Here is a 14,397-nt window from a genome sequence, read left to right as displayed (position 1 = left end):
ACAAGCTCTATATGAGCAAATTTAGATTCAGAAATGCTGATGAGATCTAAGAATTTTCAAGACAAATTTAGAAGTTACGATAAACTGTTTCTCATTCCACTGATGTCATTGATGAATGGAGTGTAGCTTTTCTCATTTCCTTTCATCTCCAGTGATCTTTGCAAATGTTACTCATTTAACTTTCAGAATCCTCCTCAATATAGGTGAAAGCTGAAGCACTGAGATTAGCAGGCTAGTCACACAACATTAGTATCAGTTAATCAGGGTGCATTATACCTGATAAAGCAGAAGTGTTTCTTCTAAGGTCATAGCAAAATCGTTGACAGAATCTGAATGAGAACTGAGATGCTCCTGGTTGTCTCTGTAATAACTTCAGTGGACTCTTTTCCTCTCTGTTTATGTATGGACATTTTTGGTTTATAGAACTCTGTGCTTACTCACTTCAAATACCTTCAAGCATGAGGTATCACAGCCATTGCTGATTTACACAATCCGGCTTGATTTCCATAAAGGTAACTACCATTTCTCACTAAGGATTTAGCACTTTCTTTTAGTTATGGAAGTACAGCATTTGAAACCAGTTCTTTAAAGTGTGAAGAAAGTAATGTGTCCCAAAACATGTTGTCTTAAAATGTAAGTAACCTTTTCTGTGATTTAAAGAAAGAAGTTTTTTTTCTATATCAGTTTTAATGATAAAGATCAAGAGACTTCAACTATAGATTAATGAAACATATAGGTGAAGACATCTGAAAGGTGTAAGGCATACAGTAACTGTTACAGAAATACAAAATGACAAGTGAAGAATATGTTTACCTGACTTCAGGTGCTGGGATTCCTACCACAATGCAGTCCAATTGCACTTTGGTTCCTTCAGGAACTTCCCTGCTCTTCAGTTTTTGAGTAAAGCGTGGTGGTTGTCCAAGAGGTTCATCAGAACTTACAGAAGCAGATTCTGACTCTGATTTTAGCTCTGCTCTTGTTAATTGATTGATCGATTCCAAATTTGCTGCCTGTTGATCATCTGTTTGTTCAAATGTTTTCTCTGCTGCATTTTCCAAGCCTTGAGGTACTGGAATGGAGAGCCGTTCTCTGGTTTCTGATGTGCCAGATAGGCTAGAGCTAACTCTTTGAGCCAGCTTATTCTTGGAATCCATTCTGCTCCTGTAGTTTTTGCATGTTCGGGGTCTTATTCTTTCAGAGTTGTGAGCTTTGAAAAGTGAGGACAGCTCCTCAATAAAATCTGCCGCCTTATTTAGGAATTCCTTCTTTGATTCTGATTCAGAAGGGAGGTGTTTCTTTAGGTCTTGAGAGCTCCCTTTGGAGCTCTTTGTATTTTTGACATGGTCCTGACAAAAGTTTGAGTGCAGGCCATTGTCTGATGTTTTGAAAGATGTGGACTGGGCCATTTGTTTGTATTTTCCTTTGGTTTTCAGTTCATCTGTTGGATGCTGTGAATGTAAGTGAAGGTCATCTTGTTTAGTTTCCAGTGGATTCTGATCAATAGCTTGTCTTGCCAGGTTCACACTTTCATCTAGCTCTTCTTGGCTCAAAAAGGCAGAGAGATCTGGAAGGTCATCTTGGGCAACTACCTCATCTGAATCACCAGAAGCATTGCCATAATGGAAGTTATGAGAAGCTGGTTCTGATCGGCTTCTTTCGCTCTTCCCTTGGTGTTTAGTTTCAGCTAAATAACTTTCTCTCAGAAGTTGAGATATTGAAGTTGAAGTTTCTAAACTGTCGTCTTGCATGCTGCCAACAAAGAGGACAAACAGGATCACACCTTATCAATACCATTTTTTTGACTGCACAATCACAGGCTTCTGAAACACAGAACACAATATTTTCCAAGTGCATCTGTGTGCTGAATATTAAATAATGAGTAAGGCATTGCTTTAAAGGCCTGCTTCTGTACACAAGTGCCCATGCTATTGCCTTTACCCATTAAAAGTCATATTTTATCACTTTCTATCATTGGTAACCCTACCTAGCTAAAGCAACTGCAAGCATGCTACTTTAGACATTGCTCCAGGCAAAACTTCAGCTACAGAGCTATTAACTGAATATCTTAGCTACGAAAGAACTTCATCAGATAACTGTGTCTTTCAAGGACTGAAAGATGCAAGAGAATAGCTGTGCCTTTAAATTAAGTAAATTTGGCCTGAAAGACTCTGAAGTACAAGTGAAAGAACCCTCAAAAGGATTTGAAGGATGTGAGCAGAAAGCAGGAGGGGACAGAAGAACAAAAATATTCTGTAATGACATTTTAATTTTAAATGTGTAAAGCTATTGCATTATAAGAAGCAATAATGGTGCTAAGTGTTCTATACTTTTTATAGTTAGGCATTATTTCTAGTAAGCTATTTAAGGTATTTACAGGAAGTAGAGAATTATGTCATTATTTGATCCAAACATCATTTGTACTACAGGCCTTTTAAAATCATTATCTTAGGTCATCCCACTTCTGAGAAAACATACTACAGATGAGAAGACAGTATCAGAAAGCCTGTACTTCATCTGCCTGCCTCATGAGCAAAGCTGAAGTATCCCTTTGGATGCCTAAGAACTTCTGCGCAAGATTTTCCCTTCTATTTACCCAAGAGCCATTATGAATGTAGAGGGAAGCAGAGATCCTATTAACACACTCATCCTGAAGTGGCTTAAATATGAAGGCAAGACAAAAGCTCTTCATAAGCTTTCAGAGAGCTGATACCTCACAGATACTGAAACTGGTGCATGACTAGTTACTGGATCTGTCTCAGAATGTGGAAGGCACAGTATCTCCTACTTCATTTATGACCAAGCAAGCCTTGCTGTGATGGCTTAAAATATTATATATTATTATATATTTATATATAGAATTACAAATTATTAAGAATAACATTACTAATAATATGAATAGTATTAATAATATTCCATATTGTAGCACAGCAGAAGGTTCTGTTCCTGTCATGGCATCAAAAGAAGGGAATATACATGTCCTTGTCTGACCCATTTCCATTCATGGCTGTATGCAACAGCTTAAGTTTCCAGAGAAAGAGAGGAGAAGCAAAAAAAGTATCTGCTGTGAAAGGCTTTCTGCTCTGCTAGTGGGACAGCTGTCCTTGGAAAAGGGCTCGTAGAAAGCAAGTAAGGTGGTAATGACTTGTACTGCTTTAGTATTTCTTCCTGGAATGTGAGTGACAGCCCTTCTTCCTTATTTACAAAAAGGAAATTGAAACTGTTTCTATTCTTCTTCAGTGAATGAACATAAAACTATCTGATCTGCTGATCTGATCTGCTTTTGGAGACCTTAATCCCTCTGCTTTTTTGCACAGTTTATTTTGAAATTCTTTTTCCTATGTAAATATTTGGCATTTTTGTTTTATTTTTGTAATATTAAGCAAGCAAAATCAGTAAGACAACAAAGGCACCCAACCAAAAAAATTGACAATCAAACTACCATGTAAATTACATGCTTGTGAGCACCCAATCTAGTCTCTGCAACTGAGCCAGGGCCTGCAATGCTAATTGAACACTTGGCATTCAATTATCTGGCACAGCTTTCAGTGAAGCTGTGGCACGTAAGAGAACATTGACTTGGGAAGCCTGCATGAGATAATGTTGTAAGCTGTTTCATGACTGGACAGAGTATGTAATTTAACCTCTTAAGAGAACAAAGAGGCCTCCATGAGACTTAAAGCTCTTGCTCTGAGTTTACTGCTTCTGCTTGCTCAGATTTTTACTTCTTAAACGTGCTTAAGGGGTTATATTATCTTGTTTATGTGCTGATAGCATACTATGTGCTGTAAAGGTCACAGCTAAAGCTACAGCTCCAACTCTGAAGAGTCTGAATACATTCTAACACAAGTTGCTTAGAACCTGGAAGACAAACCTCACACAGAGACAAACTGCAGACCCAGAATGTAGTTGTAACATAAGGCAAGTCTGCTCCAGACCTCCCCACGTGCTGCCTTGTATCGGCTTCAAAACAGAAGGGCAGAAGCAGAGCCAGAGCCAGCTCTTTTTTCTGCTCCAAGCAGCTGGCTTAGCCTGCAAAAAGAGAGCAGTGTGTGCCTTTAGTGGGATGTCAGAGAAGGCACCATGTCTCAAAATATCTCGGGGGGGGGGGGATGCACTCCACACTACCATCCCCTCATGTGGCTGGCGCTAACTGATAACGTCCTCCTGTATGTATCTATGTGGGGCTTTAGATGCCACAACAGAAGGCTGTATTTTAAATGGGTTGAGAAGTGTGTGTTTTACATGTCTTGCTATATTTCTTGGTAGCACTCTCTGAAAGGTTTTGGAAGGGCACATCTCCTCTCTTTGTCTGTAAAGATCATGAGAGCTGAAAAAATATGTTGTTAGAGAATGCTGGCTGCTCTAAGGAGGAAATTCAAGTAGGGAAATAATACTGGGTGATCAAACCCTGCCCAAGTCAAATGAAGTTAAAGAACTGCAATAATTTTGTTGAGAGGGTATGTGAAAGTCATCTGACTGTGACTCTTCAGGGTTTCATTTTCATCCTGTGTACTGATATTGCTTGATTTCCTCATTTAAATGCTCTGTCTGTTTCAACAGAGGTTATTAACCACAATGCAGCTTTTCTGCTGTAGGAAAGCAATTGTTTGTTCAGCATGGTTATTTGAGACTTTTTTTTTTCCCAGGGTCTTACACATCTTCTATTCATCTTTTGTACAAAACATTGAAACATGAAAAAAAAAAATTGTTCCAATGGTAGAAATTACTTCTGCTAATTCTCCTAAGAACTATTACTGCAATATGAGGAGATGCTGTCCAGGAAGATGTGTGTAGATTGGCTAAACAGCTTTATAATTGTAGTTTGCAAAGTGTGACAGTAAAAGAAGGGGAGCTACATGCAAACTACAGCAAAGTAACAAAACCTGGTGAAAATATAAAATGATAGAAGAAATTAGTCAGAAAAAAAAACACCACTTTCTTGTAGTCATAATTAATTTTGGCTACCTGTAATGCAGCTGTATAAAGTATCTTTCATTTGGATGACCAGGCTAGACAGCACAGCTGTATATGGAACAGCAAAATCCACTTGTCTGTCACAGTCCTGAGTGAACTTATAAGAAGCAAATGGACAAATCATTGAAAATCCTTTCTCTGCTCCTCCCAGGGTACTTGGCTGTTGTGAATGAGAGAAAACCAACAGTTCCCCAGCAAAGGAGCTGAAACTGCTTCCTTCTGACCATCAAAGCATAAGAGGTAGAAGGGAGCAGAGTGCCCTTTCTGGTGCTGGGAAGCAGGATATCAATGAGAATGAGTTTGATGCAAAATTCTTTATCCTTAGAGAGTCATCACTTTTCTTTAGAGCTCACCCAGGGTCCAAATATTATATCCAAGTCTTCTCTATTTTCAACTTGTGTAGAAAATAACTTTTTATTCTAATTTTAGTGAGGAAGAAGTTGGGTACTTGTCAAATGTGGCACTTTGAGGCAGTGCTTGGCTACTGAAGTTTGAAGATATTTTGAAGGATGTGCTATTTCTAATGTTGTGGTTCAGCAAATGTTGTTGTGAGGCTACCAGGCAGTTCAGTTACAGCCAGCAATTATATTTTGCTTATGCCTTGAGAGCTGTTTAGTTTCTTTTGTTTGTTTTTTTTTGGCTTTTTGTTTTCTTTCTCTCCCCTCCTCCCCCCCCAAAGATAACCTCTCCAAGGCCTACCAAGCACTGATGAACAAATGAAGCACTGGGTAGGCTGAGCCATGCAGATTTCAGAATCAAATGAGAACAGCTTTTGTTCAAATGACACTAAGCATACAGCCTGACAGGGTATCTGGCCTAGAAAGCAATATAGGTGTATTTTCTAAAATATCTATTAAACCACCTTCTAGTGAGCAAAGATGTATCATCAGAGGAACAATTGTGCTATTACAGGGTTGATTAATGGAAATTAATAATGATTTATCCTTTATACAGCCAAAAGTGGATTCCTAGCTTCAAAATTAAGATCTAGCCTTTAATTCAGAATTTCTTTTTGCCTGACTTTCTGGATTGTTCAGACTGAGATATGGAATTTGCCATAATATGCCTTGCACATTCTCTTTATGTTTTCCTGATTGAGACTATGGAAGAGAATTGTCTTCATGGCTGTGCAGCAGCTATCCCATGGTGGCAGTACAAGGCACACTGCTGCCATATCACAGAACTAGCCAATGTATACAGTAATTGCAGATATCTCTGTTGAGCAGATAAGTGTAGATAACTCCACAGATAACTCTGAGTAAGCAGTAAGAAGGACAAACTCTAGTGAAAACACAGTAGAGAGAGAGCAATCTGTGGTGTTAATGAAAATGACAATATTTTTGCAAACTGGAAGTATCTCTCTCATAATGAACCAGTATCAAGGGGAGGAATTGCAATGCTAGTTACAAATAGTAGCTCTAAACTGGTGTTACTTAGGATGGGGAATGGGATAACTGACTCCAGCAGTTAGCAGTTCTGCACTCTTGACTGGTTCATTAACTACAGCACCAAAGGAGTGCACTGAGGACATTTTTTGATTTCCTGGAATGCTAATAGCAGTGACCTTTGGCACCTGTTATCTTGAGAGACATCAGAGGATGTCATGAACAAAACTGACTGCATGAACTTCTTCAGTTTGCTAATTCAGTTTCCACTAGCCAACTAATTAAACAAGCTTTCTGAGTTTCCAAGAGCCTACATTTAAGGCAATGTTCTCTTATTAGCCAAGTGATCTGTGGGATAAAACATTCACAAAGGTACAGTATGTTTTTATAGTTTGTTTTGGCAGTGGCTAGATGTGGAAATCCTAAAATGGAAGGCAAGAAAATCACACAGCAGGAAGTTTGAACAGTGTGACCATGAAACCTTTCATTGCCTCTTGTTTTGAGTTTTGTTAGACCCATTGCTGAATCATCAATGAAAGAATCTGACCTTTTCTAAGAAAACAGCACTAGAGACATCTTAGCAAAGCTGAAGGGAATCCCAGGTATATCTGAGTGCAGATCCCCTGTTTTATGTGTTGAGAGACAGCTCTGGGTGCTTGATGCCCTAAAGATGTTTTTTTCAAACACTCATTCTCTGTACCATAATTAAAAGGTTATATGCAAACAGAGGATTCAATGCAAAAAGCATTTAACCATTTTTGGCCTTCAGTTGTAGTTAAAATTGAGTCACTTAATTCAGTGCAAGTTGTTCCTGTCTAGCTTTTCAAGTTACCATTGATTTTATTGGGACTGCTTGTTTATGAAGGCCCAGTGTCAGAACAACCAGAAAAGTGCTACTTCTGCCTCTGCATAGTGGCACCTTTGTGGCAGTGCTCTGCCCAGTACCTCTGTTTGGAAACTGGAAGGTTGAGCAGGTATTAGAACCTATATCCTTTTGCTGTTAACTTGATTGCATTTAGCCATACTCTGTTGAACACTAACAGCTGTATGGTTTTCAACTGTATAATTACAGCGATGACAAACAAGCTAAGAGATAACACCAGTAGTCTGTGTTGCAGACCTTTAATGAGCACAATCACATTCTTAGGTGCTTGCAGGAATTCTCACTTAGCAGTTGCAATTGTCACAGCTTCTGTTACTGCCTGTTGACAAGCTGTAGCTGCTGCAAGGCAGACCTTGAGACTCCAGACATAGGAGGAGTTAGGCTGGAGCAAAGGACTAAGGTTAGCAGTTCGGTGTGTTTGGGGGTGTCATTGTGAGATATTTTTAATAACTGTATTTAGAAAGCTGTGTACCAGATAGTAGTTTACCTTCCTGCCTTAAAAACATTAGTAGCCTCAAATTCCTTTCCTTGTAGTGACTCAAGAAAGTCAGACAATAAAATTCCCATTTCTAAGTAATATAATTAAATGAGGCACTACACAGAGCCTCCGAGCCCATTAATATAACAACTTCTAAGAGAAATAAAGTCCCTCTAAGAATAAGTTGGCTGAAGATTATGTTCATGTTTAGGTAACATCTTACTTCTTTAAGTATATTTTTCAGTATAATATTTTTATTTGGATTTATATTTATGTTCCAGGTATATGTTCATTTTCTTCCAGCTCTGTTTCATAAAATCCAGACCTTAAAACTCTCCCTTGACTGTAAGTATAAAAGAGGCTGTTTGTTGCTGTTACTTACTTCTGTAAATAGTGGGAAATGGGAAAAATGGTGGTGCTTGTAAACATCTGCACATCTTGCTGCTCTTTGCTTTCATATAAATGTCTGTCTTTTTTTTTTCTTTGTAATTAATATAATTCCTCAGTAGTTCTCAAAATGAGAACTGAGACCCATTCTTACCCATGTCTCAAGTTCTCTTTGTTTTCTCAGTGAGTTTCTTTGAAGTGCAAGGTAAAAGATATCTTGAAGACGCTCTACATAATGTCAAATTGAAACTGAAATAAATGTATTCTGATTTTTTAAATTAGGAGATCAAAAAGGAAAATGGGTGATGGCTGTCTCTGAGGCCTGCCTGGGGTGCTTCTCTACCCTTCTGTGAAGGCCAGGGTTTAGATGTTATGACAAGTTCTAAGCATAGTACTTCAAGTGCTTGTGATGTAAGTTTTTATTGATTCAAACAATATCTATCAGTCAGTTTCATTCAAGGACTGGCCATATGAAAAAGAGTTTATAGGAAAGGCCTAAAAGATACATCAGAGGTCCACAATTTGCTGCCAAATATACATACAAATGTCCTTAATGGAAAATGTAACTAACAGGCAACAATAATCCATTTATCCTGGTCCAAGTGTGGGTACACCACTCTGCAAGCCCTCCCTGGCTGAAACTGCAAACCCACTACAATGGACTATGCTCCAAATGATTTAAAGTAGGTAATTTCTATTGTTCCTGCTAACAGTACATGTGAGCAGCGCACAATGCCACAAACACATGTGGTTGAGGACTACTGTGAAGTTATGGGGTGGGACTGAAGCTATATCTTAGCTTCAGTGTCGCCAAGTATTGCATGGACTCAGTCTAGACAAATTACTGTAATGAGAATTTGCACAACTTCAAACACTGAGCAAAAGTCTCTATTCTGCCTGTGAGTGTAAGTGGCACCAGTGTTAAGGGAATCACACACGTGTCAGAAGGCTGGACACTCAACTGCTTGTGCAGCCAGACAGAACAAGCACAAACTGGAGAAAGAAAAAGCCTGAAAAGCAGAGGTATGCAAAGTACATGTCATTTGCACATCATTTTGGCTTGTAATTTCGACATTCTGGGCTGGTTGTTTTGTTTTGGTGTGGTGGTTTTTGTTTTGTTTTGTTTGTTTGTTTTTTAAATGAGATTCAGTTGTCATACAAATACTGGTTAGTAGTGAAAAAGGGAACTCAAGACTTAAATTAGATACAAAAGAAATCTGGCTTCCATTTATTCCTCAAGGGTTTTCAGTTGTGCCTTTCTTTCCCCCCCGCTTTCAATGTATTTGTTTCTTTTTGTCAGTCCTCCCTAAGAATATTGTGACATAAAAGCCTTTATATTTGAATCCTATTTCGAAACTGCAATGTTTAAATGAGGTTGATTTTAGGTTGAATGAATTGGTCTGTCCGTGAAGAGTATCACTGTATATGAAAACAGGTAGATTAGAATTTTACAAAGCATTGTCCAGTTGCTGCTATGGTATTGTGTCAATTTTAAACAAATAATCTCAGTGTTGTATTTCCTTGCAAATATACCTAGACCACTAATTCTTTGCAGCTGTTGATAAGAAACATTCTTTCAGTCCCACAGTAAGACCTGCTGTAAAATCTCTAAAGAATGCACAGGAATAGCAAACCAGCGAAGAGCACACAGTTCTCCTTTGTATGTGGTAGTCTGTCAAATACAAAACCTAACTAACTACTGAATAGCTATAAATAATTTCTGATAGGTAAATACCATTCTGCTCGGCCACAGGAAATAACACACTTCCTAATGCTCTTTAGTTTTGTAATCTGCTTCTGAAAGAAAAAGAGGAAGACAAAAAGAATGAAATATCCTGAGCTCATGAGGTGTAGGTGAGGGAGAAGAGTGAGGTTTATGAAATTGTTCTATTAACATTTGTTGATTTTGTTTCCACCCTTAAATTCTAGAGCACCTTCAGCAATGTAAACCTTAGGACCAAAACAAAACCCCCGATAAAGTCACCTGTCTTTAGCATAATTTGTATAACATTCTGCTGATGTAAAGTCTAGAGCTGCTGTTTTCTTGTCAATTGCTGACATATTATTTCATAAAATTTAAGATGGGCTTCTGATTACTGCTTAATGTTGCAATATATTGGGCCAAACATTTGCTACTGACAGTCAAATACTTTCCTGAGAGAAAGAGAGCAAGGGAGATAGTGGGAGCTCAAGGGTGAGAGCTATGCCCTTCCAGCAGTACTGTTTCTGCAGCTGTTGTGTACATTAATCCAGAGAGCAGATCTCCCAGCACTAAATATAGCCAGTGGGGTCATTTTACATGACAGAATAAATAAATAAATAAATAGAAAGCATTTAACTATGGGGTCACGTTAAATTCATTTTGAATTTGCTTAAGAAAGAAATCTAAATGATGGCATCTTGCTTTGAGGCTGAATACCAGAATTGTCAGTATTTCAGAATGTGGAGAGAAAATAAGCAGAAAGAAGAATGCAGAGGAAGCAAGAAACTTTTCCAGTCACTGCAATCTTCCGTTGACTCTTTGGAGAAGTCAGACAGGCTCCCAGGGCTTTTAAGAACCTCACCAACACTATTCAAGCCCTATAGAATGCTGCAGAACATCCTTTCTCTTCCACTGCTATACATATGCCTCAGCATAATTTAAGTCAGTCTGTTTAAAAATTACTCATTCCCTGCATTTTACCAGCAGTACTTAGCATGCAAATATCCATGCTCACCAAACCCTTCTGCACCTGTGCTGCAAAATCAAAATGTAGACTGATGTAAAGTTGAGGGATTACCTTTTTGAATTCCTCCAGATGTTGCTGCCCAACCGTGGCAGTCAGTAGCGAAGACACTTGTCCAGAAGTGTGAGATTAAAGTTAAGGAAGTGAGGGAATTCTTGGAGTCCTCAGGAAGAGAAGCAGCTAGGAGTCCATACAGTGAAGGAAGTTAACCTTCGATATTACGAGGATGGCTGTGAGAAGCTGGACAACCTGTCACCACCGGAGCATTTGTCAGTTTGCAGGTCCCAAGTTATTTTGAGCAGCGTAAACCATGTGCCTGCGGAGCATTCCACCTCATTGGACAGGGAATCCACTGCTCTGACAGCACCTATGGGCACCCACTGCCTTCTCCACGCTCATGAAACAGCCCCTATAGATGCTTAGGTGGCTTTTGCTGATTCATCCAAGAGGTGCTGGAGTGGCACCGTGTTACTCTCTTCAGCTGGTTGAGACTTCAGCCTCTCCAAATTACAGATTATTGCTGTGTCTTTATGTTTTAATCAGAACTCGAAGGTTACAGTCACTGGGAAACCCATCAGCTTGGAACAAGTTTTGTAACTCCAAAGGCAAACTCAGCAGGCACATATGGTTTAATAGTAAAATATTCCTGGCTTCTTTGAGTCGTTTGGCTTAATAAACACAGGGCAACAATGCAGAAGTCCTTAAGGATGGCCTGTAACTACAAATCCTCAAAAAGTCAGAACTTCTGAACTTGTAACTGATCACACAGAAAGAAATTGGTGGGAAGAAGTAATTTTAAAAGGTAAAGAAACTTAACTGCAATATAAACTTATGTGGAATAATTTCTAAATAGATTAAGCAGTATGCAGAGAAATCCTGCTGCTATATGGAATTTAATTTTGTGAATCTGAGCTACTGCTTAAGACCTGAGTAATTAAACCTACTACATCACTTGGAAAATGTAGAGACAGCTACAGAAACTAATCCATAATTCTAACCAGTTCAGCTTACCAAAAGTGCTGCTTAATTGTTGATTAAAAATGAACACTACAGTTCCAGTTTCAAAAGACTGCTAAAATGCATTTATTATGGAGGATTGATATATATGCCTTTCCACAGCTGATGATGTCACTAGCTGGCTTTTTGACCTTCTCCCAGTTCTCTCAAAACAAAACTTTTCAAGTTAGTGCCTTTGCTAGAAAAGCATCTCCTGTGGGATGCAGTCCTTCAGAAAGATTTCCTGATGCCCTGGAGGCAGTTTTCTTTTGTTTGTCCCTCCTTTTGTAAACTGTCACTGTCAGAATAGCTCATGAGCATTAGCTTGTATGGAAAAGTCATATGGTGAAGGCAGCCCTTCTTCTGAGGACAGCTCGGGCACTTTTGGGGACAAGTTTGACATTTTATGGGTGGAGTGATGTCTAATTATATACCTGGAATAGAGCTTCAATGTATTCTTTATATATCTGTAACAGTAGATGTGAGCCATACAGTGCTGACAGGATCTGCATGTTGATACTGTACCACATGCTGCTGTGGCTTGGACATTACAGTATCTGTAGATCTGTAGGCTACAAGGTCTGAATCATGAAAATAGAGTCTGATGTGTCTGGTGAAATAACTGTAGATGCATGTGGACTCCTGCTGAACTGCAACTGCTATAAAATGTGCATGGAGTCTTGCTGAGCTGAGAAACCGCTCTTTGTGCATGACATGCCAAATTAAACACTCCAAAGCGACTATTCAGTCTGATCCAAAAATTAAGCAAAACTTTTCTACTTTGAGAGTTTTAGATACTAGAATTGCAAAATCGTTGAATAATCTGTGCAGAGAGCGAGCTATGGGTGCAGCGTTGAGGAACAGAAGGTCTGAGCCTTTTCCGTGGCAGACTGACTGACCGCTGTAGCAGCAGGTGGTGCAAGGACAAAACTTGCAGAGAACACCGAAGTGAGAGCATACACAGCAAATGTGCCAGAGCTGTCATCTTGATAGAGCAACATCAGAGAATTTCACATTCACTAGTTTGCAAATAACAGCATAGAGTCCATGCAAACACTGTTGGTCCTCTTTCTACCTTTGCAGAAGTCAGTGAATCGAGGCTTTTGACTGCTGAGCACTAAAACACTCAAACTCTTCAAGATATCATGACCTCCAGATTTATGCCCTTTTGTCTTTGCTAGCTGGCAGAAGGGAACATCAGCTTCTCTAGGAGAAGGCATAGTGTCCTAGAATAAATTATATGAGGACTAATTCCCTCCATATCTTGTCTGTCAAAGCCCAAAGTACTTCTACAAGCAGAAGGAGTGAGTCTTAAAATGGAACTTTGTACATGGCTGGTTGGCTCTTACACCACAGTAGGATTACCAAACTGTAATTGTAAGCCTGTAGGATTTATCATGAGTGGGAAATTCTTGGTTTTGTAGATATTAGGATGAAATGAATACAGTCCTGTTAATAGCATGTATTGAATCAGTAATTGAGAAATAAGATGGGTTGAATGTTATTCAGTAGACAATTATTAGACAAAGTTATATAAAGAGTCTGTACTGTCTTTTGGGGATCATACTGTTCAGCCTGACTGTTCAGCCTGTGGTTATGGCTGGAAGAAGACATCTAAAGCACATTACTGGAGGGTTTTAGAGCCTTAGAACATAAAATAGAAAAAGCACCTGAAGATCTGAAGCAGTAGATTTTTTACAACATGGATCTACCATGGGGTTTTTGGTGGTGGTGGTTTTTGGTTGGGTGTTTTTGTTTTGGTTTGGTTTTTGTTTGTTGGTGGGTTGTGGGATTTTGGGGGCTTGCTTTCTTTTTTTTTGAAAGAGCTCTGAGAAGAAGTAAGGCTTAATTAGTGTCCTATCCTGGAGTTACTGGGTCAGATCAGTACTTCTCTGGTGCACACAGGGTTGCCATAGTTGCAGTTCAGCCCAGTGTACATATAGACAAGTGTCACGTGCCTGGCATATAGCATTTATTTATTTAATTAGTTTGGAATAACAAATTCTCCAATTCAGGCTACCTTAAGCACAGAATTATGCATGTACAAAGGTTTATTTTGGCTTTAGAGGTTAGTGCTGGAAATAGTGTTCACAGCTGCAAGATAGCAGTAAGCTTTGGGACATGTATTACAGGGCATCCTGATTAGTTAGACACCTATAAAAGAAGCTAGTTATGAAAGACAGATGGAAACATCTCAAAATTGTGTTCTGAGCAGGAATGCCATTTTAAATAAAAAATATAAAACTGAAAGCTGCTGACATTTCATTGGGCTGGAAGCAGAGAGGATAGAGGTGGGACCAGAAGACCCAGAGGCAGCAGAGAGCCATAGACATGGAACCAGACTGAGCCTCAGGCAGTCCAAGAAAGGAAAAATACCTGCACCAAGATGAATATCAGCAGCGCAACTGACAGGAAAGAGGCATCAATTCCACAAAGAAAACCTTGCTGGCAATGTGTTTTGACAGCTGTTTTGTGACATGACTCATTTTAATTAAGTTCAACTGGACTAAACCAAGCTGCTTTGAGAGCAACTCCAGTCAGTTTGCTCACAACCGCTGTTTGTGTGCC

General features: G+C 39.1%; 1 protein-coding gene across 1 annotated transcript in view; it reads right to left on the bottom strand.

Moving 5' to 3' along the window:
- MYPN (myopalladin) overlaps positions 1-11,252 on the bottom strand; it is a 54,837-nt gene extending 43,585 nt beyond the window's left edge. Inside the window, exons 1-2 of the mRNA XM_009907128.2 lie at positions 10,888-11,252; positions 814-1,749 (exon numbers count right to left, since the gene is read on the bottom strand). Of these exons, the coding sequence (XP_009905430.2) occupies positions 814-1,748 (935 nt within the window). The 5' untranslated portion in view covers position 1,749; positions 10,888-11,252. The remainder of the gene's footprint in view (positions 1-813; positions 1,750-10,887) is intronic.
- Positions 11,253-14,397: the final 3,145 nt, after the last annotated feature.

The sequence above is a fragment of the Dryobates pubescens genome, chromosome 30 (genome assembly GCF_014839835.1).
Source record: "Dryobates pubescens isolate bDryPub1 chromosome 30, bDryPub1.pri, whole genome shotgun sequence".
Lineage (NCBI taxonomy): Eukaryota > Metazoa > Chordata > Aves > Piciformes > Picidae > Dryobates > Dryobates pubescens.
The sequence above is the reverse complement of the archived record's forward strand: the minus strand, read 5'-3'. Positions and strand labels throughout refer to the sequence as shown.